This window comes from Phyllobates terribilis, unplaced genomic scaffold, assembly GCF_046119375.1.
Source record: "Phyllobates terribilis strain yellow unplaced genomic scaffold, ASM4611937v1 Scaffold_8__6_contigs__length_399053987, whole genome shotgun sequence".
NCBI lineage: Eukaryota > Metazoa > Chordata > Amphibia > Anura > Dendrobatidae > Phyllobates > Phyllobates terribilis.
Window position 1 is genome coordinate 301,673,164 of NW_027362768.1, and position 27,017 is coordinate 301,700,180.

General features: G+C 41.3%; 1 protein-coding gene across 2 annotated transcripts in view; it reads right to left on the bottom strand.

Annotated features, from left to right (window-relative positions):
• ATG7 (autophagy related 7) overlaps positions 1-27,017 on the bottom strand; it is a 265,019-nt gene that overhangs the window by 188,634 nt on the left and 49,368 nt on the right. For both annotated transcript variants that reach the window (XM_073644510.1, XM_073644509.1), the window contains exons 12-17: positions 21,185-21,343; positions 14,795-14,989; positions 12,882-13,082; positions 10,158-10,273; positions 6,121-6,196; positions 4,800-4,880 (exon numbers count right to left, since the gene is read on the bottom strand). In XM_073644510.1, the coding sequence (XP_073500611.1) occupies positions 4,800-4,880; positions 6,121-6,196; positions 10,158-10,273; positions 12,882-13,082; positions 14,795-14,989; positions 21,185-21,343 (828 nt within the window). The remainder of the gene's footprint in view (positions 1-4,799; positions 4,881-6,120; positions 6,197-10,157; positions 10,274-12,881; positions 13,083-14,794; positions 14,990-21,184; positions 21,344-27,017) is intronic.

Consider the following 27,017-nt stretch of genomic DNA (forward strand, 5'->3'; position numbering starts at 1 on the left):
AGGCAGAACAACACTGACAATGACCCCAACATGATTCTTATTTGCTACTGTACAAACAGAGATTAGCAGATCGTATTTACCAGCAAAATGAGAGCAGCAAGAAAAATCTCTTTAGCAAACAAGGAAATCTGATATTTGTGATAGATTAAAAAACAGTCGTTCTGACAACACTGGGAACATTTGCCAGACAGTTTAGTCTTTCCAAATACTTAATTCCTAATACCATGTACTTAGTTAAAGGGAAACTCCAGTAATTCCCTAATCCTGTAAATTCTCGACTTGATTATGCATTAAAGACACCATAAATGGGAGCAGCCCAAAAAAAAGTTCTGGCAATTGCTTAGGAAGAGATCACACAGCCATGTTACCGTTCCATACAAGTTCAAAGTTACATGGAGCTATAGTACAGCACCACAAACCTATCAAAGGCTATTCCCCCCACCCAAAAAAAATTAATTTGGCATTGGATCACTACAGTGTCATACAAAGGTACCTGTTGTGCTGCAGCTGAAGTTCTACCAGTTCAAATATTGGAAATAAATCCATAGTTAATGTCACCTTTCACAATAGAACATTTATCAATTCCAACCGAGAAGAAACTTTGGAGAGGATGGCTTTCACTAAAAGTAACCCCATCAGGTGTACGGAGACTTACTAACGGGCAATGGTGGAAAATATACCCAAATTGGCTCTCTTCCAGAAGGATAGAATATGATAGTGCATCGATCCACTCAGATACCAATTTCTAGACAGCAAACTGAACAAAAGGCTTCTCATCAAGTCAACCAGCACCTAGCCTTGCTCTGATGAGGGGCAAAAAGCAATAAACAGCGGTCTAGAAATGAGCGTCAAGTCTAATGAATGTGAGAGTTTTCTATGTTCTAAAGAAGAACTAATTTCCAAATAAATGAGCCACTATCAAGTCTTGCCAAGTCCACTTGTCTGGGTCCTAAATATTGGCATAAATATCTGGAGCTGAGCGAAAGATCTGAATAATTCTCAAATACATGTCTATTACTAATCTAATTCTTCTATAAATGCAATTAAAAGTACAGAACCTCTTTCAACCATCATAAAATTTACCCAATTTTCACCATTTGGAACAGACTATCATTAATAACAGACACAGATTTAGCAATTATACTTAAACTTGCACTCCAGTGATTTTTTTTATTCTGTAACTAGACTTATACATATTGTTAGATGAAACAGCATGGACGGTATCACACATATTCTTGACAGGAATGGCAGAAACTCCTATCACAGTTACTGATGATGATAAGACAGCTCTCTTCACATAGTTAGAATGAAGAACATCAACGTTCAGCGGTCATGATTGTATACTTCTTGTCACTTAAATACTTAAGGAAAATAGAAAAGGAAGGATGATCAAAGTGTCTCCCCACAAGACAGAAATGGTACTAGCTCTAGCTTCCTATATAGTGATGTGCTGATAAATCATGGGATTTAAAGCAGGGTGAAATCTGGAAATCAAAGTGATGTCCAAAGAGAGGCAAAAAGGAGGCTGAACTGCAGTAATGTAAGCACGAAGAGAACTGCAGAGTGTGATAGACAATTGGGGTGGGGGAGGAAAGAAAGGGGGCACGGCACTATCCCTTTGACCATCTGAAAATAATATTTTATTATTATGAACACTGACCGACAAAGCCGTAAAAATCTATCTCCTACATATACCTCCGAACTAACCTCCCAATATCTTTCCAACACGTAATCTCCGGTCCTCACAAGACCTCCATCTCTCCTCCACTCTTGGACGTTCCTCACTCAGTTGCCTTCAAAACTTCTCCTGAGTATCCCCCATCTTCTAGAATCCTTCGCCCCAACACATCTGATTGCCTTCAACATGCAGAACCTTCAGACAAACTAGAAAACCCATCTCTTCAAAGAAAGCTTACAGCTTGCAACAACCCCACTGTCACCTCAACACCTTGACAACTGGAGCAACCCCTCAACCTACAGTCTCCCTTCCCATTACCCTGTGGACAGAAAGCCTGCGAGGGCAGGGTCCTCTCTCCTTCTGTACCAGTCCATCATTTTTATTTTATTCATTGTAATTTATATTTTGTATGTAATCCCTTTTCACATGTACAGCACCATGGAATCAATTGTGCTTTAAAATAAAAGAAATGCTTTTACAACTAGGCCTATATATGAACTGTATATTAGTATGAGCAAGTGACAGCGTATTACTAGAATATGCTGTCACTTCCTGATTGGTGGAGGTCCAATTCTAGGCGAGCACATTGATCAGCTACTTGTTACTTTGGGAGTGCAATATGGGAAATCTAGACTTGTAGTTCAATTGGGCGTTTCTTCTGAGTTTTCTCTGGGGGCGTGCGCTTTCACCCCTCCCTCCCAGATGCTGCCAAACAAAGCTCAGCAGCGTCCGGGACTGCCAGATCAGCTGTGTCCTCCGAGTGTGACTGAATAAACACCCTGTTGGTCTACAAGCAGAGATTTCACATGCTCCAAAAGCAACAAACGTGAATATCTCCGCAATGGAGTGACACAGAGCATTATGGAAAAGAGCGGGAGAATCAGTGGAACTCAGGGATTATTACAATATGTTTAACTCCGTCTTCTTTAACATAAATTAAGAATTACAATTCATGCAAGGTGCCATACCCCTTTATTGACCTCATCCTCTCTGGAAAAACAATTTGCATATCTAAATTTCCCAGAGGAGCATTGCATGGCCTATAAAATTCCTTACGCCGGCTTGGAAATCTCTACAAGGATAAACGTGACCTCTTAGAAATTAATTCCAATGATTGACACGTTTGAAATGATATACGCCATTTAAAGGGCGACAAGTTCTCCATGATGGCACTATGTATCATTACGGTTTTATGCTACACAATCTTTCGTTACAATTACTTCTGAAGCAATATGGATGAAACGTACACCAACTTATTAAAAACACAAAGCTACGATTTGAGCACACATCAAACCCTCTAACCTAGTTTTTGCAGAAATCCCCTGTCTGCAATCACAATCCAATTTCCTTCAAATGTTCAAATAGTTCCAACCAGTGGAGAGAAAGCCAGTGGGGAATTTGGCAAGCGCTGAGAAGGGAGATAAAAGACACATCTGGCTACAAAAAGAAACATGTGTAGGGTAAAGTCTTTATAAGAACATATCTTCTTGAGCCCATAAGAACGATTTCCTGGCGTGTGTGTAGCTGCAATCACCCAATAACACATAACACAACTTTAACAACTTTTCGGATTAACATTATACTTTTACAAAAAGTATGCAACAAGTAACAATATTTCTGGACCTTTTTGAAGAGGCCTAATGTGTACTATTTCTTTTGGACCATGCTTTACATTTTTGTTCAATCCCTTAATGACTGCCCACTGACTTCTGACGGCGGGCGGTGCAGGTTTCGAGTCTGCAGCGACGTTGTTGCTGCATTAACTTATATAATCTAGGAGGAACAGGCCAGGGGCAGTCTTTCGGACTGCAGACTTGTGAATCGTTAGCACACTGAGGATTTTCCGATGTCAGCAGTCATACGACTACAAGTATGATATTTGGATGCTTCAGGTCACATTCCGACTAGACGTGTCTGGCCTCGATCAATACACTTGCATTGAGAGAGACGGCGCCCATCTAGTCAGCATGTGACAGCATGTATGCAAATTACATACTTGTGGTCACACATCTGCCGCTCCCTGTGCCGGAGAATCCTCACACCATGCAGTGAGCGCAGTGAAGATTCACAAGTCTGCAGTCACATAGAGAAAATTAAGACTTGAAGCCCAAGCCTGGGCAACCCCTTTAAGGCTGCAATCTTCATTCCTTTCTTCATTTTCAGACTTCCTGATTGTTCATTTTGCAACATGATTCAAATTTCAGATTTTTCTCTTGTGGAAGACCCTCTCTCAGTAATATAGGCTGGATTTGAGGTCTGCATGTATCTAGAGTGTTGCTCTTATATCAGCACAGCCTCTATCCTGCACTTATTTCCTCTTCATGTCCTTTCTTTCTTTTCTACAGTCTGTTTTCTCTACTTTCCCCCACGATACTTTCCCTCTAGTGGCGTCTATTGGAAATAGCAATCGTAAGAGTAAATACCGACCCTTTAAAGAGCATTGCCAGATGACTGAGGCCCTCCATACATCTCAGATGGCTGTCAGTCGGACGATGAATTGGCTGATCTTTCTGCAGGCAGCCATCTTGCTCAACTTCCCCATACTCAGAAGTGCTGGCTCAGCAAAGTGTTTTTGTGTTCTGTCGGAAAAGGCCGCTGCCAAGTATTTCTGGCGGCAGCTTATGTCTTAGAGAACAAAAGTATAGGCTCTCCAAAAATCGAACATTATTAATATTATTAATTTATATAGCGCCATTGATTCCATGGCGCTGTACATAAGGGGTTACATACCAAATACAGATATCACTTACAGTAAACAAACTAACAATGATAGACTGGTACAGGGGGAAGAGGGCCTGATCCTTATCTCCCCGGGGTCCCCATAGACATTACACTGTCGGCCGAACCCTTCATAGGGTTTCCAGTGCTATCTACTCGAAGTCGCAATCCTAACAGTAAATACTGGCCCTTTAAAAAGCCTCACATTGCGCAAAAAGCCAAACCCCCCCTACGGCTAAGTGCATGCAAAGATTAAAATGTGATGTACTTTGAAACATGGGAAAAAAACTCTAATATTATTAATAAACAACAAAAAATATAATTTCCAAACACTGACTAAAGAGTAGTATAACAAACATGAATAAAAAGAATTAAGGATCAAAATGCTAATGAAGCACATTACCTTTACAGAACAGGCTGTACACTTGTCAAAAGCCAGGCTGACAGGCAAAACATTGTCAAATCTTGATAAAAAACCTCGAATCTGAAAATAATAAAAAGAATAAAACAAAACATAATTTTACTAATATGACTAATTTTCCTGTTACATTCAGTCTGTGCAGTGGACTGATAAAAATGAATGATGGAACAGCGCCTCCTTGTGTACGTGATACAGAATGCAGTCTTCAGAAAATTGAAAAGTTAAAAATGTTTAATAAATGTAGTCATGTTTTCAGTTTGCCTTTAAGTGTAATTAGCAGATGCAGCACACTGTTAAACTAAGCTGCTAACATTCTCCATAAACCGAATGGAGTCTTTTCTCGTGCTGCACCAGCTTTCTGGAATGCACTACCCCAGAAAATCGCGAAAATTCAGTGTCCATAACTTTAACCCCTAAAAATCTAAAAGATCATTTTTCTCAGCAATCATTAAGCTAACTTCTCAGCTGTCTCTTTCTACATTGTTCCTGAAAATCTGTTCTCCACACTCCATGCACTTACTGTATATATAAAGATATTGGCCGGTGACCGGTCCATGTAGCTATTTTTGTTTTTGTTAGAAAAGCTAGAAAAGATAGCTGGATCGTACAATATAGGCCACTTTTACTTTTGGCGTCACCTCTGTTTCCTTAGATTGTAAGTTCTTGAATGCACGACCCTCCCTCCGTTTGTTACTTTGCAATGTTTGATATTGTTTGTACATGTTCCCTCCGCATTATAAAGTGCTGTGCCATATGATGGCGCTAAATGAAGATTATTACTCATATTTATTATAGAGGACATTGTCAGTCACTTGAATAAGTGAGTGAGGCTTAATTAAAGGGAATATGTCAACAGGTTTTTGCTATGCGATCTGGCATCACCATGATGTAGGGGCAGAGACCCTGATTCCAGCGATGTATCACTTAGTTTACTGGGTGCAGCAATTGTGCTACAATCACTGGTTTTCTCTGCTGCAGATCTCTGAATGCTGAGCTCTGTATAACCCCGCCCACACCACTGATTGACTGCTTTCTGTCAATATACAGTATACACAGAAAGCAGCTAATCAGTGCTGGGGGCGTGGCTGGAATAGGAGGAACAGGACATTAGTCCTGTACTGATAATCTTCTGCTGATAAAACACTGATTTTATTGAAACAGCAAAAACACAGCTCAGTAAGTGACACATCGTTGTAATTCGGGTCTCTGCCCCTACATCATGCTGTTCTCAGATTACATAATGTAACTAAGTCTGATTCTACACATAATGTAATATCTATGTCATCAATGAAAGTACAATTACCTGATGTGGTACTAGGCCCAAGGAAGTCGGGGGCTCATTCATCCGGTCATCACTACTACTTGCCACAGCGTAACCTCTGAGAAGACAAAACATCCGACCTTTGAACATTGCAGAGACGAGATACATTTTATCTTGCTACATATTACAATGTGTGAGTCCATAACAAATTTTTGACCATGTCCTTATAGCGGTTACAACTCGGTTTTCCTGATACACAGCACCAACTCTCCTGCATATTCATACAATTAAAGGGCCTGGTCATGATAAAATAGCATATTCAACAAAAGCCACAATGTTATAAGGTGTAAGTCTGTAAATTAGAACTCTGAAGATTGGGCAGAAAATTAAGTCAGATCACTTTCCTCTGGGTAGTAGTCATGTGGGCGGAATCGCAGCACTGAAAAGTCAAGGCTATAATCAACGTCTAGGCTGCTATCACTCCTGCTGCTCCTCGACTGACAGCACATTTACAGGCTTTACAAGTTGTCAGAATGAGTGACAACAGTAGTCATAAGGGCAAATTATACAGTCTTTAAAACTGTGGCACATTTATCACAGTGGCCGATGTAGACACACCCATTGAGCCGAGTGATTGGCTGCAGTGGTCATTGTGGCGCTGTAGTTGTTACGTCAATATTGCAGCCTGTAAACAATCATCAGGAGCAGTGGCGGAGAGTTAGTGGTGGAGAAAGAACCGGTGATTAAACCGCTGTTATTTTTAACCCTAGTCTATGGGTTATCAAAAATTATTATTGGAAACCCCCTGATATTATTTGGGCTATATTCCCATCAAAGGTTACCTTGAAAAAATATATTTCAATGGATTTTTTTAACTGTAAACATTAGTACCACTTCGAATTGGTGCTGCTCTGCTGATTCTGGAACAACTTTTCTTTTTCTTCTGTGTCCCTTTGTCCCAAAGTTATGCCCCCTGGAAATAAAGATACAAATGTTCCCTTTAACTAACTGGGCGTGTACCATAGAACTTCTCTGTGGGTGTGGCCGTGTTTTGATTGGCCAGTGTCAGGGGAGAAAATTGTGCCCCATCGTACGCCAATCTTTACCTGGGCTGGTGGGAGGAAATAATTGTGTTTGGGGAATGTCCTGTGGAAGGTAGTGAGAGGATATCCCTAAGGATACGGTATATCGATGATATCCTAATTTTTTGGAAGGGGGACTCCGTACAACTTGATACTTTTGTGAGGGCGCTCAACAAAAATAATCTTAATTTGCGGTTTACATGTGAAATAGGCATCAATACTTTACCTTTTCTGGACATTTTGCTGTGTAAGAAGGAGGATGGTAGTATCTCTACCTCGACATATCGTAAAAAAACAGCTACAAATTCACTATTGAAATGGGAGAGCAATCACACCTTGCCCTTGAAGAAAGGGAACCCAAAGGGCCAGTATCTGATGGTCTGTAGAAATTGTTCAGATAATGCGGTTTTTGATCAGCAGGCACGGGATTGAAAGAGGATACCCCAAAAAAGTTCTAGCTAAGGCCTATGAGGTAACCCTGGCGAAGGATCGTACGACTCTTCTTTATCCATCCTTACAGGATCAGGAAGTAAATGATACATGTAGAGTGATTACTACCTATTCAAATAAGGCACATGAGGTCAGAAAAATTCTCCAGAAACACTGGAAGATCCTTCAGATGGATGAAGATATAGGGAGCTATGTCAAGTCCACCCCACAGATTACATATCGTAGGGGTAGATCCCCTCGAGATAGGCTTGTACACAGCCACTATGCTGGTAGAGCGGGTACCGATTGGCTTAGATCAACTGGCAAGGGGTGCTTTAAATGTAGTGGATGTGTAGCATGTAAGGTGATCACACAGAGTAAAACTTTGAGAGTAAGGTGACTGGAGAAATACACTATATTAATTCCTTCATAAATTGCAGATCTAAAGGGATTATTTACAAAGCCACATGTCAATGTAATATCGAATATGTGGGTAAAACGAAAAGAGAAATCAGGAGGCGTATAGGTGAACATTTGCGTGATATTGTTAATAAAAAGGACACACCCTTGGCTAAACATGTGAACACCATGCATGAGGGCAAAGTTGATTCGGTCAGGTTCATAGGTATTGATAAGGTCAAGTTTCCACAGAGAGGTGGGGATTGGGATAAGGCTCTACTTCAAAGAGGCCAAATGGATACACTATCTACGTACGCTGGCACCTAGTGGATTTAATGAACAAATCTCATATAAATGTTTACTATAGGTCGAGGGACAATCTAGGGAAAGGAGTGTAGGGACAGACGCCGTTGAGTGGGGGCGCCACTGCGCAGGTCTAGGGTGCCAACCTCCGCTGTTAGGTAGGCATGAGGACCCAGGGTCAGTGTAGAAAAGATCTGGTGTGCCATTCTGTATCCTTTCGGCCTCTTATATAGGGTTTCCATTTCGCCAGGGTTTCCTTTATGCTTTAGAAATATACCATTCATTTGCCTGCCCTATTGTGTGTGTTCTTTTCTCTACCCCGGACTTCAGATGCTGACCTTTGGTTTAACCTTTTGGGTAATGTTCCAAATGGTTCGTTGTGGACAAATGTATGTGGGTCTTAGCCTTCTATTTGTGCCTGCTTAGCTGTCTGGTGAAGATAGCCCTATGGTGGGAGGCCATGCTTAACCCTTAAGGGGTGGGACGACGGATGCTTCCTTTTTCTTAAAAGTTGATTTGCTATAAATAAGTTGGTCCCATTATTTGATATTTTGCTGCGTGATTAGAGTGGCGAATATATCTGAATGGAGGTGAGGAGGTGTACTATATCCCCCAGTTTTTTGACTTTGGTAGTGGATTGCTTTTTTCCTCCTCCCTCCCCAACCACCGCTCTGTAAAATCCAGATTAGGATCGACGGTTTTGGTTTCTATGAAGCGCCAGTGTAGTGTTCAGGATGCGCTTCATTAATGCATACATGCGTTCCAGTAACCGGAAATAGGGAGGACGTCACCGGATGTGATGTCAGCGAGATGCTGTATGCGTTCCACCTGGATGGTGGATGCGTTCCAAATACCCGATATACCAGCCCACGTGACCGGATGTGACGTAGCGGCGTGTTGTTAGCGCGGCCGTTTAAAGGAGACATCGTGTAGGAAGTGACAGGTGGAACCCTGGGTCCTCTGAGAGGAGGATAACGGCTGATTGTAATGGTGGAGACCCTCAGCCCTGTTTTCAGTCTCCGCTGATGAATCTATTTGGGAGGAAACGTGTTGGGAGCAGGATACCTCAAATACTCCTTGGTCTTGAATAATAGGATTACATTATACCAGGATGAATCAAGCCATGATGCACTTTAGGATTGGGTGAGATTGTTTCATTTTGCTTTGTACAACAATAACCCGAAGGATTTTTTTAGTGAGGCTTTGTTGATTTTCCCTGACATGGACCACGGTACCTTTTTTGAATAAAGGGCATGTGGGATTTCACTGTATAGTCCATGGTACCTCTTTGTTAAAGGGCATGTGGGATTTCATTGTATACCTAAGGTTATTGATAATGTATTGCACACTCCTGTGAGATGAGTCGCAGGATTTATATATGTGCTAGGTTGGTGAATATTATCTTGACCTATTATACACCTTTTTGAGCACATGCATGGTATCTCTATATGATTGTTACTAAAAATGTCAACCAACACTAGTAAGGGTAATATTTAATTATAGGAAATTAATCCACATAGAATTCTGGACTTATTTAGATTAGCAAAAAACACAGACGGTTGTGAACGATAAGAAAGAGCCATAAGGGAGTAAATTACTGCTCCTACCAGTCTTTCAAGCTACTCTTGCTACTGATTTAGCCATTTAGCTCAACCATTGGGAGCACTCAGCTCTTTCCATAACTCCTGTAGACCTCAATTGGGAAAGTCCTGCACAAACGGGGCCACCGTTCCACTGAAGGTCATTAATTGATAGTTGACCCTCCAAGAAGCGGGACCAAAACAGTTCAGGCACAAAAGCCGGCTGCTGAGGTTGTGCCGGAGATGCCTAAAATAGGAATCATAGGTAAAATCTATTTTAACTTACCCTTCAGTATGCTGCAATACTGACACCATAAGTTCCACTGCCAAAGCTCCAGCGATCATGGACAGACCGGGTCGGCTCACAGTACACTGCTGGTCCAGCGTGCGGTCTCTCGTGGACTATAAGAAACAAAGGTGGTCGTTCATTTGAAATATAACTAATAGTCAGGAAAGAAAAAAAAAAAAAAGCACTTGGCGATATCAGGCATTAAAAGGACACAGCCTCAACCATCTTTTATGTTCTCCCTAAAAAGCATACGAAGATGGAGATAAAGTAGCAGAACAGAGGATTGAGCATACCAACATATAACATGCCTAATCCTCCTTTCCGCTAACATAATTCATTAGGGAACAATAAACGGTCATTGGATCCTGCTAATGTTTATAGGATGGTGCGGTATGTCAGAATCAATTGACCAGTAGAGACAATCTGAGAACTGCCTCCTATCTGATGGCATCTTTATTTGATTAGTTGACCTGGAGTGACGTTATCGTTGAGGCGTAACACTCACACTATGTAGAGACAGGCAGGCTAATCAAACTGTGGATGGCATTAGGTAGGTGTAGGTTCTCAAGGCACCCTTCCATCAGCCACGGAATAATGAACTGGTCAATGGACCTGGGTCCTGCAAATTTATTAGCACGTCTCTATTGTCCAGTTAACCTAAATTATACTTAAATATGCGTTTAATAGTAGGTTAGACAATTTACTAATCGCCCTAGGTCCTGACAGCCTCTCCATTTCCTGCCCCATGCTCTACAATGGAGAGGGTTTCCTGTGTCGGCATGTCATCAGTGCTGAGGGATGTTTATTTTTATCAATTAACAAAATTCAAAGTGAATGAACAAAAATCCAAATCAAAATTTGGTGTGACCTCCCTTTGCCTTAAAAACAGCATCAATTCTCCTAGGTACATTTGCAAACAGTTTTTGAAGGAACTTGGCAGGGAGTTTCTTCCAAACATCTTGGAGGACTAACCACAGATGTTCTGTGGATGTCACTTGCGCAAATCCTTCTGTCTCTTTATTTAATTCCACACAGACTCAATGTCCTTGGCTAACCTCTGTATCTATGGTGGAAAAAGTTACAATTCCCTGATGTCCTCAATGCTGAGAAATACAGGGAGATACTTATCTACCATGCAATAGCAACAGGGAGGTATCTGATGGGCTCCAAATTTATTATGCAGCAGGACAAAATACCCCCAACATACAGTCGAAGTCATTAAGGACTATCTTCAGCATAAAAAAAAAAAAGAAGAACAAGGAGTCCTGAAAGTGAGCTCTGATCTCAACATCATCCAGTCTGTCTAAGATTATACATGAAGGGACATAAGGATTTGCATAAACGACACCCACAGAAGATTAGTGGTTAGCTCTCCAAGATGTTTGGAACAACCTCCCCGCCGAATTCCTTAAAATACTGTGTATGAGTGTACCTATAAGACGTGATGCTTTCATGCTGTTATGAAGGCACAGGGCGGTCACAAAATATTGATTTGATTTAGATTTCTCTTTTGTTCATTCACTTTGCATTTTAATTGATAAAAATAAACTTTGTACACAGGACTTTTCCAACACTTACGTAATTTAGGTGAGTAAATTACATATACACTCCTCAACATTGAAATTGCAACACCAAAAAGTCAAGGAATTATGGAAATCCCAGGATGGATAGACATATGTCAGTGATGTGCAAATGATGAAAAAATGGAAACAAAGTTTTTAAAACATCTCAATAGCTCAGTATCGAGTATGAGAAACATGCGCAGAATTCCCCGCACTTACAGCCTTGGCTCCTATCAAAGAGGTTATTTGTGAATGTCTGAGAAGTGTTCTGCCGCGCTGAATGCACTTGGGAAAACCAGCAAGATCCACTGCTGGCAGCTGCCTTTACAATTTGCCGACCAATGACGTCCCAGATGTGAGATAGGAGGTAAGTCCGGAGACAGTGCAGGCCATGGTTGCACATTTAGGCCACGCACACTGCTCACAGTAGGACAAATGACATGCGGCCTGGTGTGGTCATGTTGAAAAATGGCTCCTGGTTTCGCAAACAAATCAATGCAACATCGAGCAGTTAGGAGGAGAAGTCCACCAACCATACAGAAGCCCATAATTACGGGATCAGGACCAGTGTGACGTTCCCTTATGAAGGCCTCTTCATGGAGTTACCTACGTGATTCTTCAGACCAGGCACCGGATAGCTTTGCGGCCAAGAAAAAAGTGGTACTTGTCACTGAAGAGGTAGACCTCTATTCCAGTATTGATGGCCATCTTGCTCTGCTCCATGATAATTGAAATTGCTCCACCATTCTCAAAGGTTAAGAGGCCTCCATGAGGGAAAGTCACACCGGTCCTACTCTTAGGATCATGGTGTGGGGTGGCATAACGTATGATAGCCAGATTATTTCAGGAACACTAACAGCTCAGCGTTACATTGAGTTGATGGTGGAACCACTGATATGGCAAAGTCTCCAAAACCTTTTTTTCATCATTTACACATCATTACCATGTCTATCCATCCTGTGAAGTCCAAGACATTTCCTTCTTGGTGCGGCAATTTCAATGTTGAGGATGAGATGTGTTCTTCTGAATAATTACAAAACAGTTCAAGAATATAAGTATTTTCCACTTATTTGGAACTTGGAATAATAAAGATCTCAGAGGAGATACAATCTTTTACCTGCAGACGAAGGATATAGAACAGCCCTGATATCATACTTACGTCCCCTGGCGCCACCACATCATTACAGAAATAGCAGCCAAGTTTGTATCCGGGGATGTTGGAGAACAGAGACGAGCCCAGGAGATCGGACGCGCCGGGAGTATTGCAGTGTGAATCACTGGCCTCCTCCGGCTTCCCTTTCTTCAACCCGTGTCTCATCACCACAAAGGTGTCAAACCCCAGAGCAGCGTTGATGACTAACTGTGGGCACAGGAGAGAAATAACAAGCCAGGAAATGTCAGTAAGTCATCAGATGGTTTACATCATGCACCGACCACTTTATTACTGAGACGGTGACAATGCACGCTGAACACATCGCACAGAGGCGAGAGGTGACCATGTACCTGCTCCGGAACATTTATAGGAATTGTCCAGATTATTTCCCATGTAATCAAGCCCAGAAATCAGCCGACAAACAAGCAAATGCCCACTTGTTGGACGATTACATCAATGACTGCTCTTTCCCATACGGTTTGCACTGTACAGATGATTGCTCCATGGAAATTAGCTAATCGAGAGCAATTGCTTACCGCTGCTCTTTTTGGCCAGAAAATCTGGCCATATAAAAAAGGACCTTAAGTGCAAAGATATTTCATATTATTATCCTTTCTTTTTTTAGGCTTTGATGTTCTGCTATGTTAGGAGATATGCCTAGGGCGAATTCAGACGTCTGTGAAACACAGTCCGTGTATAGACCACAATGTACGGACTGGCCACGGTTCTCCCGACCCTAACTTGGTGAATGGGGTCGCATTGCCACCTGCAATATACTGCGACCTCAACAAGCAAGTCCAATTGGTTGCTACTTTTTGATACTTGCTTTTCATTGTTCATGGGGGAGGGGGGGGGGTTCGCAGTGAGACCCCATTCACCAGCATCATGATGCGAGGGCCGCAGAGGGAGCCAGAGCGAGGGCCGCAGAGGGAGCCAGAGCGAGGGCCGCAGAGGGAGCCAGGGCCGCAGAGGGAGCGAGGGCCGCAGAGGGAGCGAGGGCCGCAGAGGGAGCGAGGGCCGCAGAGGGAGAGAGGGCCGCAGAGGGAGCGAGGGCCGCAGAGGGAGCGAGGGCCGCAGAGGGAGCGAGGGCCGCAGAGGGAGAGAGGGCCGCAGAGGGAGCGAGGGCCGCAGAGGGAGCGAGGGCCGCAGAGGGAGCGAGATATGCACTGATATGCACTCCTGATGATAGAAGATATGACAACAGTCCTCAAAATAAGTAAAATAATAGTAAGCTCGGCCACATGTATTTTTTTACCACAATAGGATGTAAAGTTTCATTAAAAAAAAAAAAAAAAAAGTTATAACCTTCATAGCTGTAATATTACACGTTTCCTTCTACAGATTCAGCTGGCACAAGGAAAGGAAACGTTCCCTTTTTTAGGAGATCAGAAGCTGAGTCACTGCCCGACCTCATAAAACCAACGCTCAGATCATGACCCTTTACAGCCTCTGCCCATAAACCGTGTGAGCGGAGTCACCAACGTACAAGGTGGATAGTGTTACAAAAGCCCACGGCTCCTGGTGAAATCCTCCCTCTGTACCAGAAGAATCCTGTATGACTCGCATTTCCTCCAAAAGCCCCTTATACTCATGTCATATTACTGGTTTTTCCATCATGTAACCATAAGCAAACGGTGTGAAGTGGAAAATAAGAGACCAGTATATACACATTCTCCCAGTTTGCAGGCAGACGTTGGGTAAGTGGAACTAAACAGCGGCAGGGACTCAGCGGTGGACCTGGGGAGGGTGAGTATAGAACTGTTAGATTTAAATCTAACTGCAAATAGGGACAGGCTTTTTTTTCTGAAACTGGAAGACCCCTTTAAATAATAGGCAAGTAAATCATTACCAGCCTGTGCCCAAATTCTGTCTGAAAGTGGACAACCCCCATTTAAACTTATTAATAAAGAAAGTATCACCTTTTTCTGACTTGCAGCAATGACAGTGGGCAGCCATCGACTTTCCCGTGTGTCCATTAGTAGAAAAACAACGTCATGCTCGGCGATGAGAGTTTCCAGTTTCTCCACTTCTTTAGCCGCTTGATTTATGGTCTCTTCAGAGAAATTCACAGGATGGCCCGGCATTGGAATACTCATGTTAAATCCATTAGTGGTCTAAAGAGGGGCAAAACACCCCCCAATCAATCATTATATAGAAGGCATCCAAACTAACAAGGGATTGAATCATTTCCTATGTTCATGTTCTGCTAAATGCAGATCTAAAAGTTTTATACTTATGAGCTGGATGCAAATAGGATTATTTACTGATCGGTGAGGGTCCGACTGCTGGGACCTCCAAGGATCCTGAGATTGGGGTCCTGCATATCTGTCCTCCATGTGTTGGAGGTGCGCATGCTCGGCCTCCCCTTCGTTCATTGGCTATGAGACTGCAAGAAAGAGAAGAGTGACCATCTCAAACTATGACCGGTGCGGAAACCGAGCATGTGCACCTCAGGCCGGAGCTGCAGAGCCCCGTTCTCAGGATCACTGAGGGTCCCAGTGGTCGGACCCCCACTAATTAGCAAGATATCCCCTACTCTATGGGCTATATATTTGTTTATAATCACCCCCTTTTTCACTTAAAGTAGGAAAAAAAACCATTTAGCATTGCCTTGTCCGCAAAAGCTTGATCTATCAAAATATCAAATCATTTACACCTTCACGCAGACTCCAAAAAGAAAAAATAAACAAAACGTGAGGATTGCTGGTTTTTAGAAGCTGCACTTGTCCTAAAAAAAAAAAAAAAAAAAGCAATAAAAAGCTATCAGAATGTAGTATGCACCCAAAATGGGATCAACAGAAATGACCCCATCCTTACACATGGCCATCGATGAAAAAAATTAGAAAAAAGTTATGAGTCTCGGAAAATGGACATATAGACGTGTTCAGTTTCTCCTCTTATTCTATTCTCATTGCTCAGGGTTTTGCTTATTCTTTTAAATCCCCCATACGGTTCTAGACATATGGGCATTTTAATTTAGTTATTTTTTTTTAAGATTTTTACAAGGGGGGGGAATGTCTCCTTGGATTCTCTGGGGTGTGTCATTAGGCTGCTCTGCATTATTACCCAGTGAGCCACCCGCCCATAAAAATCAGCACTAAATAAAGATGCTCATATCTATACATTGGGGGAAATAAGTATTTGATCCCTTGCTGTTTTTGTAAGTTTGCCCACTGACAAAGACATGAACAGTTTATAATTTTAAGGGTAGGTTAATTTTAACATTGAGAGATAGAATATCCCAAAAAAAAAAATTAAGAAAAAAACATTGTATAAGTTAGATAATTTTTTTTGCATTTTGCAGTGAGAAATAATATTTGATCCCTCTGGCAAACAACACTTAATACATGGTGGCAGAACCCTTGTTGGCAAGCACAGCAGTCATTTTTTGTAGTTTTGCACACGTCAGGAGGAATTTTGGTCCACTCCTCTTTGCAGATCATCTCTAAATCATTAAGATTTTGAGGCTGTCGCTTGGCAAATCGGAGCTTCAACTCCCTCCATAAGTTTTCTATGGGATTAAGGTCTGGACACTGACTAGGCCACTCCATGACCTTACTGTGCTTCTTTATGAGCCACTCCTTTGTTTCCTTGGCTGTATGTTTTGGGTCATTGTATTACTGGGAGACCCAGCCACGACCCATCTTCAATGCTCTTATTGAAGGAAGGAGGTTGTTGGCCAAAATCTCGCGATACATGACCCCATCCATCTTCCCTTCAGTACAGTGCAGTCATCATGTCCCCTTTGCAGAAAAGCACCCCCAAAGCATAATTTTTCCCCCACCATGCTTCATGGTTGGGATGATGTTCTTAGGGTTGTACTCATCCTTCTTCTTCCTCCAAACATGGCGAGTTCTGTTAATGCCAAAGAGCTCAATTTTTGTCTCATCTGACCATAGCACCTTCTCCCAATAAAGGCTGATCTCTCACCTTCCTCATGATCAAGGATACCCCACGAAGTGAGATTTTGCATGGTGCCCCAGATCGATGTCGATTGACAGTCATTTTGTATTTCTTCCATTTTCTTACTATTGCACCAACAGTTGTCTCCTTCTCACCCAGGGTCTTACTTATGGTTTTGTAGCCCATTCTTCCTTTGTGCAGGTCCATGATCTTGTACCTGACATCCTTAGAAAGCTCTTTGGTCTTGCCCATGTTGTAGAGGTTAGAGTATGACTGATGAATTGAGTCTGTGGACAGGAGTCTTTTATACAAGTGACTATGTAAGACAGCTGCCTTTAATGCAGGTAACAAGTGGATTAGGAGCGTCTAACGTGTCTGTAGGAGCCAGAACTCATAATGGTTTGTAGGGATCAAATACTTATTTCTCACTGCAAAATGCAAAAAAATTTATCTAATTTATACAATGTGATTTTCTTGATTTTTTTTTTTTTTTTTTTTTTGGGGGGGGGGGGGTATTCTATCTCTCATTGTTAAAATTAACCTACCCTTAAAATTATAGACTGTTCATGTCTCTATCAGTAGGAAAACTTAAAAAACCAGCAAGGGATCAAATACTTATTTCCCTGACTGTAGATACCTATAGATATACAGTACAGACCAAAAGTTTGGACACACCTTCTCATTTAAAGATTTTTCTGTATTTTCATGACTATGAAAATTGTACATTCACTCTGAAGGCATCAAAACTATGAATTAACACATGTGGAATTATATACTTAACAAAAAAGTGTGAAACAACTGAAAATATGTCTTATATTCTAGGTTCTTCAAAGTAGCCACCTTTTGCTTTGATGACTGCTTTGCACACTATTGGCATTCTCTTGATGAGCTTCAAGAGGTAGTCACCGGAAATGGTCTTCACTTCACAGGTGTGCCCGGTCAGGTTTAATAAGTGGGATTTCTTGCCTTATAAATGGGGTTGGGACCATCAGTTGTGTGGTGCAGAAGTCTGGTGGATACACAGCTGATAGTCTTACTGAATAGAGTGTTAGAATTTGTAGTATGGCAAGAAAAAAGCAGCTAAGTAAAGAAAAACGAGTGGCCATCATTGCTTTAAGAAATGAAGGTCAGTCAGTCCGAAAAATTGGGCAAACTTTGAAAGTGTCCCCAAGTGCAGTTGCAAAAACCATCAAGCGCTACAAAGAAACTGTCTCACATGAGGACCGCCCCAGGAAAGGAAGACCAAGAGTCACCTCTGCTTCTGAGGATAAGTTTATCCGAGTCACCAGCCTCAGAAATCCCATGTTAACAGCAGCTCAGATTAGAGACCAGGTCAATGCCACACAGAGTTCTAGCAGCAGACACATCTCTACAACAACTGTTAAGAGGAGACTTTGTGCAGCAGGCCTTCATGGTAAAATAGCTGCTAGGAAACCACTGCTAAGGACAGGCAACAAGCAGAAGAGACAAGTTTGGGCTAAAGAACACAAGGAATGGACATTAGACCAGTGGAAATCTGTGCTTTGGTCTGATGAGTCCAAATTTGAGATCTTTGGTTCCAACCACCGTGTCTTTGTGCGACGCAGAAAAGGTGAACGGATGGACTCTACATGCCTGGTTCCCACCGTGAAGCATGGATGAGGAGGTGTGATGGTGTGGGGGTGCTTTGCTGGTCAAACTGTTGGGGATTTATTCAAAATTTAAGGCATTTTGAACCAGCATGGCTACCACAGCATCTTGAAGCGGCATGCTATTCCATCCGGTTTCGTTTAGTTGGACCATCATTTATTTTTCAACAGGAGAATGACCCCAAACACACCTCCAGGCTGTGTAAGAGCTATTTGACAAAGAAGGAGAGTGATGGGGTGCTACGCCAGATGACCTGGCCTCCACAGTCACCAGACCTGAACCCAATCGAGATGGTTTGGGGTGAGCTGGACCGCAGAGTGACGGCAAAAGGGCCAACAAGTGCTAAGCATCTCTGGGAACTCCTTCAAGATTGTTGGAAGACCATTTCTGGTGACTACCTCTTGAAGCTCATCAAGAAAATGCCAAGAGTGTGCAAAGCAGTCATCGAAGCCAAAGGTGGCTACTTTGAAGAACCTAGAATATAAGACATATTTTCAGTTGTTTCACACTTTTTTGTTAAGTATATAATTCCACATGTGTTAATTCATAGTTTTGATGCCTTCAGAGTGAATGTACAATTTTCATAGTCATGAAAATACAGAAAAATCTTTAAATGAGAAGGTGTGTCCAAACTTTTGGTCTGTACTGTATATTCTAGAAAATGTTAAAGAAGACCTGTCGACTGGTCAACAGTGACCCATTTTTGCTTTTATTTTTTTTCTGCTGTTCTCTTGATTAAAAAAAAAAAAGAATAATCAAGAGAACAGCGGAAAAAAAATAAAAGCAAAAACGGGTCACTGTTGACCTAAAATTTTATAATGTGTGTGTGCGTGTAAAAAATAGATTATACAATCTGGCATCACCATAATTTTATGGACATGAAGAATTAGGTTATCAGGTCATTTTTATGACACACTGATCATCATAAAAACAAACACCCCCAAAAATCGTGTTTTTTTTCCACTAGTTTATTGTACTACGATCTTTTCTTCCTGTTTCTCAGTACTTTGTATGGGAAAAGTAATAGCACCATTCAAAACTACAGCTTGTTCCGCAAAACACAAGTGTCCCCATATGGCTAGGGAGAAGTAAAATAAAACTGTTCTGAGTCTTGGAAGAAGGGAAGGAAAAAAAATACCTGCATAGAAGAAGGGTTTAAAAGAAGGCTGGTCACCGTACACTTCCCCCTTAATTACTCTACCTTTCTTACTTTTAATTAGAAATTTGTTACAGTGTAAAATGTTGAGACTCAAATTAAAAACAAATTTGTAAATTAAAGCCGTGTGCTATTAATTTAAGTCATATAATTCCGTAAAAATATATTTTAAGGACAAGGTGTGGAGTAAAGATAGGATTGAGTCTACTACCTCCGGAGAACACACGCTGTTAGTGCTGTGGTGGAAGGGGCTGAATATTAAAGATAGTTTGCTTTCTTCCTACCATATGTGGAGCAGAATAATAATCACAAGACTGGAAGTTCTATACAGAAAGCACATAATACATTTGAGTTTTGGACAAAGTTCTATAAGTTGCCGACCACCGACAAGACACTTTTCCAATGGCTCCGAAAAATTTAATAGTGACTGTCGTTTCCCACAACTTGTTCTCTGCAAGTCACTTTATTGAAAAGTTATGCCGCACAACCCAAAAATAATCACTCCTAAGTGCTGACCACTAGGTGTCTCCCTTCTGTCTAACTTGCTGTCAGCTGCCTGTTGTCAAGTGTAATCCGTATCCAGCAGCAGAGATGACAAGATGGATTACAAGAATTGAGGACAGAACTGTCTCAGCTCCTGCTCTCCTGGCTGCCAAATTGCATAACGGAATGACAGTGGAGTGGGTTATTAGTTGAGATTCTTCAAGCTATTGGATAACTTCAGGTATAATTCAGGCTGGGAAGTGAGGTAATGAATGTTCCGGCACCTGTAGTGCTGGCAGAATGCAGATAAGCAGCTGCCCACTTAAAAAAAGAATGAATGTCTAGTGTTACAGAGCACGGAAATCAGGATGATTCATGAACATATTCTGTATGTGTACCAAGGCAAATTTTAAAAGGTTAACTACCATTACTTTTATTTTTCATAAATCTAATTTTTGGCTTACAGCTATATATATATTTTTTTAAAAAGTTGGATTTTTATTTTTTTTTAAATCACGTTCATTATTAAGAAAAAAACAAAAACAAATGAATAATCTTGAATATTTTCACACGGCCATTACGGCTTTTTTTAGATTCATATCTCCTGTCCTTTCAGGAAGAGTTTTCAGCAGACTTCTTATCAGCAGAGGCAGGATGACAATGACAGGTCACACATCTATACACAGCTGATAACACAGAATCTGCCAATTACAATAGGACATGTCATACCTGACCCTGCTCCCCCTCCCTTCACAATGACCTGTGCACAGATCGTTAGATGCTTGACTACTAAACATGGGATCAGACCATTGTGGCTATGTACAAGCTACAAAAGATGGGATCAAACCATTGTGGCTATGTACAGGCTACAAAAGATGGGATCAAAACATTGTGGCTATGTACAGGTGTTGTTTCCTGAAACAACAAGAAGTTAGCGTCTAAAAGATCCCCCAGTGGTCAGAGTGAAAACTGCAAGTTCTCTATTTTTCATTTTAAATTTAGACTGTGATAGGTTTAAAAAAAAGATGGGGAAAAATATTTTCAAATAATGGATTTTTTTTTTTTTTTTTTTTACATGCACCAGCTGGGAAATAAAGACCACTTATAAGACCTGACTACTTCTACAGGTTCTTCGTACCACGCCAGGGAATATCCTTTGAAGTTTCTCTGCCGCTGCCAAAGCTTTGGATTTTCCACCTCCAAGACAATCTTCAAACTCGTATAGAGGCTGCCGGACGGGGTTAGAGTACGAGATTTTGGCATTGTCTACAAATGTTATATGTCTTACTCCCCAGCCCTAATGAAAAAGAAAAAACAAAAGACACATAAATAATACAAATAATTAAATATCCAAAAGCAGAAGCAGAAATATCCATTCTACAATCTCGCTTCAGTTTGCGCTTGTTATTTTTGCAAAACAGAGACGAACACACAAACTGACCAAACCGGGCAAAGACGGCGTGTGCCACTCAATCATAGCAAAAAGCGCTATGCTTGCAGTGTCCATTAAGCCATAGAAGCTTCAGCATTACAAATATATCAACAGTGTCCTAAATACCCAACAGATGCCTAAAGAGCCTTTTTTTGAGCTCCGTACAGTTAATTATTTTAACCGTATGAAATAGCGTAGCGGGCGATGTTATTCCATACAGATATATCTAGTAACGAAAAATGATATTCAGCAGGGTATACTTCTTTTTCACATTGGAGTCTATGGGGCAAATGCTCCAACGTAAACGGCAAAGTGCGAAATCTGCCTTACAGCTGATTTTCAGTACGTTTTTTTCTAGGTTTTGTTTTTATGGGTGAAACAAATGTCTGACATTCCAGGCTGTGTTCACAGGTCTTGCTCAAATCCTGTTTTTACACTGAATTGCTCAAAAATGCAACAAAAGGCACACAAAAAAATAATAATAAAAAAAGCACATTTTTGGCTTTTGTAGAGCAGGGTCAATTATATTTTCTGACAGGCCGCTGTGTTGCAAAGTACAAGTCTGCAATAACCAGAATCAGATGACTTGTTCCCTTTAAGAATGTGAAAAGATTGGGCAGTATAAGAAAATAGGATACTTTAACCAATAGGCTCATTAGACAGGGACAACCTGGAAGGAGTTGAAGAGTTATTTCCATCTTCATAGATGGATATAGTCAGAAAGTGCTTGTAAAAACAATTACTTTTGCAAATTACGACTTATTAATAATCTCAAGAATGGCTGCAAATTTTAAACATTTTTCTTTTGCTTACAATTTGTTGCCTAGGAGACCGACCACCTAGCTTGTAAGCACTGCGCCGAAGCTGGCCCTGGATTAGGAGGAAGCCTTAGTGCTGTAGTGATCCTGGCCACTAGCTTCAAAACAGTGCTTACAAGCCCAACAGAAAAGATTTTTTCTTGCAATTTCATGGCACTATACAGTAAAATGAATGGTGTCATTCAAATGTACAACTCGGTCCTGGAAAACTCAAGCCCTCATATGGCTATATTGAGGGAAAAAAATATGGCTCCTGAAAAAATGGGAGGGAAAAAAAAAATCCAAAAAAAAAAGCAAAACACGGAAAATGGCATGGGAGTGAAGGGGTTAATATCTCAAGAACAGCTGCAAATTTTATTAAGCTGTAAATTGCAATAGTGTTAGTATTTCCAAGGACTATCTGTCACACAAGGTGAGGGAAGGAACAAGTGTACAACGACGGGAAGAGAGCCCAACAACTAGGGGAAGGGGGAGTGGAGACCCCTAGGTGGATCTAATATCACCCTGACTACCCTATCGTCCCTATATAGGTTTCGCACCCATCGCCAAGCAGGAACCTAAACCCTGAAAGTCCCCAGTGCTAGGCCCTAGATAGGGAGGGGACATGGTGAACACTAGTCAGGCCCCACTGTAACTAAAGACAACAAGGTAAACAAACAAAGAAGATACAGTTAGCTTGAGAAGATACCAGAGAGATAACGCCAACAGTCCTCCAATGGAAGTCCAAGAAGAAACTAGCCGATTACTAGTACTCCAAGCATGGACAGAGTAACATAGAACCATCACCGGCGACTCTCTGTAGACACAGAGTTTTTAACTAGCAAGCAAGGGTGTGTTAATTAGCATCAGAAGGTGGAGGTCGCTGCTGAGTCCAAAAGTAAGAAGGATATCACTACACTATATAAATGAGAGGATCAAAAAGGCGTCTGCAATGCCAAGCGCAGTGACCTTCTACAGCCGGATCCAGAGAGACTGTCACACTTGATACACCCGTGACACTATCCAACACTATACATCCATGAAGATGGGAATAACCCTTTAATCATTACAAGTAACTAGCAGAATTAGAAAACAAAAATTGTAATATACAATATATACAGGGAAGAAACAAAAATTAGCAGTATATTAGGTATGACGGTGCCTTATAGGTCTTCGTATTCTCTGGTTTTTCACTGCTTTTCTGCGCATATTAATGGAATAACAGAATGTGTTTTCAATTTTTTATTTTTTTATTTTGTGTAATTCCAAAGTGGAGAAAGTGAATAGTAAACAGCAGAGAGACAAGAACTTGTAAACCATTTTCTTGCATTGTCTGCTGAGACTTGTATAATTGCTTTTTGAGTGGGAAACACTGCGCTATTATACATGCAGTTTCATAAAATTTCATGCAAACAATGATGTCATAACAGAATCAGTCCTCTGATCGCTTCTATGTTTTTGTTAGGTGAAGCATGTCCGAGATCCTTGAGGGCCTCGATATTACGGGAATGTTTAAAGGCCATGCACAAATTCGCACAGAGAATTAATTTGCTTCCAAAATGCAAAGTTAAAGGGCTATGACCAAGTTCTTCAATGGTTAAAAGTGCAACGTTCTTGGAAAAACAAGCAAGTTTGCAATTTAGTTCTTAATAAAAAATCTCTCTGTTCTCAAGAATGGAGGGATTTTTAATTCTATAGTGTTCTTCACTGTAACAGTCCAAATGACAGCACTCACATCTTCCTAAAATAATGGCTTTATTAATACAGTAGTATAAAAAAAGGCATAAAAAATGGTTGAAAACATCAAAATTAGAAAGGCAGAAAAGAAATATCAGCTGCGCTCCCAGGCAACATATTTCAGACCTACATGGTCCTTTGTCATGGACTTTTTAATTTTTATGGTGTTGTGTTCAACCATTTTTGTGCCTTTTATACTACTGGATCAATAAAGCAATTCTTTTAAGAAGATGTGAGTGCTGGCTATCGTTTGGACTGTTGCTATTACTGGAGTGTTTTGCCGTGCACCCGGACAGGTGAGCCGATTGCTCGTTTTTCACATGTTCTTCATTCTGTCTACATTACTGGCCACCTTTACAGTCTATCAATGGTGGTCTGTCTTCTAGGCAAGGAGTATGATGCCTGCAAGACCCTTTTTTTCTCTGAAACTGGTCAGATCCAGGACTCTTGTGCTCCGATGCTTTCATTTTAAAGCTGCCACTGCTTGGAGCACTGGAGAGAGCATAGATTGAGCCACCGGCGCAACTGTCCTAAACGGTTAATCATTCAGAAGTGCATCATCCCCTGGTAAGCAAGAGGCCTGGAGGTTGGGAATCAGTGTACTCCTCAAAAGCCAACATGAGGCAACCCCTTTAACTACTTCTGGACTGCCCATAAACGTCTGGCAGTCCACTCTTATCTCTGCACTGATGTCCTAAAATGTCAATGCAGTGTAATCATCTTTCACAAGGTCGTGAAACTGTGGGAAAGGAAAGATGCTGTCAGACACAGCCAGACTCCCCAGAGAGAAGATAAATATGGTTTATTACTGTTTACCTTCTCGATCTCTGTATATAGATTAGGAAGCACTTCCGCTGCTTTATCCTCTGGACCCAGTTAGTAGGTGATCACTGGGTGCAGGAACAGGAACTGCTGGGTCCTAGAAACCCAGTCAGCTCTAATATACAGGCAGGAGGCTAAAATTCCCCTGTAGCTAGGGCTGACATATCAGCCCCAGTAATAGAAGAAATCAGGAAGAGACCACTGCACAGTTTTCTAAAAATCCCCATCTCTACATGTCTGACAGCATTTCCATTCCAGTGTCAGTTGAATTCCAACCAAAGTCCACCTCATTCTACTTAATGTGCTTCTGATTAGGTGATCACCTGAACCAAATCTTATGTAACGAGGGAAAGTATAAAAAACACTGCTGTCGTCTTCACAATCCTCTTGCAATAGGACAAGCTGGATGGCAAAACAAGTGCTAGGAATAGCCCAAAAGTAATTTGAATGAAAAAATAACTTAACCATGCCAAAGGAGTTGAAAAGAAAAGTCTTGAGTGAGGAAAAGAAGGGCTCAATTCTGGCTTTACTAGCAGAGGGATACAGTGAGAGTCATGTTGCCTCCAACCTTAAAATTTCGAAGACGGAAGTCCATTACAACAGGGTCAAGCAGTAGACATTGGGGACAACAAAGCCACAGACCGGCAGAGGGCGAAAACGACTCTCCACTGACCGGGATGACCATCATCTTATTCGAATGTCACTCAGCAACCACAGGATGACATCAAGTGACCTACAAAAGGAATGGCAAATGGCAGCTGGGGTGAAGTGCACGGCAAGAACAGTTCGTAACAGGCTCCTAGAGGTAGACCTCAAGTCATGTAAAGCTAGAAAAAAGCCTTTCATCAATGAAAAGCAAAGGAGAGCCAGGCTGAAGTCTGCCAAAGACCATAAGGATTGGACCATAGAGGACAGGAGTAAGGTAATCTTCTCTGATGAGTCTAATTTTCAGCTTAGCCCAACACCTGGTCGTCTAATGGTTAGACGGAGACCTGGAGAGGCATACAAGCCACAGTGTCTTGCACCCACTGTGACATTTGGTGGAGGTGCGGTGATGATCTGGGGATACTTCAGCAAGGCTGGAATTGGGCAGGTTAATCTTTGCGAAGGACGTATGAATCAAGCCACATACAAGGTTATCCTTGAAACACACTTGCTTCCTTCTGCTCAGGCAATGTTCTCCAACTCTGAGGACTGTTTTTTCCAGCAGGACAATGCCCCATGCCACACAGCTAGGTCAATCAATGTGTGGATGAAGGCGCACCACATCAAGACCCTGTCATGGCCAGCCCAATCTCCAGACCTGAACCCCATTGAAAACCACTGGAATGTAATCAAGAGGAAGATGGATAGTCACAAGCCATAAAACAAAGAATAACTGCTTACATTTTTGTGGCATAAGGTCACCCAAAAGCAGTGTGAAAGACTGGTGGAAAGCAGCCAAGACGCATGAAAGCTGTGGGTTATTCCACCAAATATTGATTTCTGAACTCTTCCTGAGTTAAAACATGAGTACTGTTGTTTCTAAATGAAGAACTTGTTTTCTTTGCATTATTTGAGGTCTGAAAGCACTGTTTCTATTTTATTATTTTGACGATTTATAATTTGATGCAAATAAATACAAAATTTTTAGCTTTGAATTTCGGAGGCATGTTGTCAGTAGTTTATAGAATAAAACAACAATGTACATTTTACTCAAAAATATACCTATGAAGAGAAAAACCAGAGAAAATGAAAATTTTGCAGTGGTCTCTTAATTTTTGCCAGAGCTGTGTATATCTATCTATCTATCTATCTATCTATATATATCTCTATCTACAGTACAGACCAAAAGTTTGGACACACCTTCTCACTTAAAGATTTTTCTGTATTTTCATGACTATGAAAATTGTACATTCACACTGAAGGCATCAAAACTATGAATTAACACATGTGGAATTATATACTTAACAAAAAAGTGTGAAACAACTGAAAATATGTCTTATATTCTAGGTTCTTCAAAGTAGCCATCTTTTGCTTTGATGACTGCTTTGCACACTCTTGGCATTCTCTTGATGAGCTTCAAGAGGTAGTCACCGGAAATGGTCTTCCAACAATCTTGAAGGAGTTCCCAGAGATGCTTAGCACTTGTTGGCCCTTTTGCCTTCACTCTGCGGTCCAGCTCACCCCAAACCATCTCGATT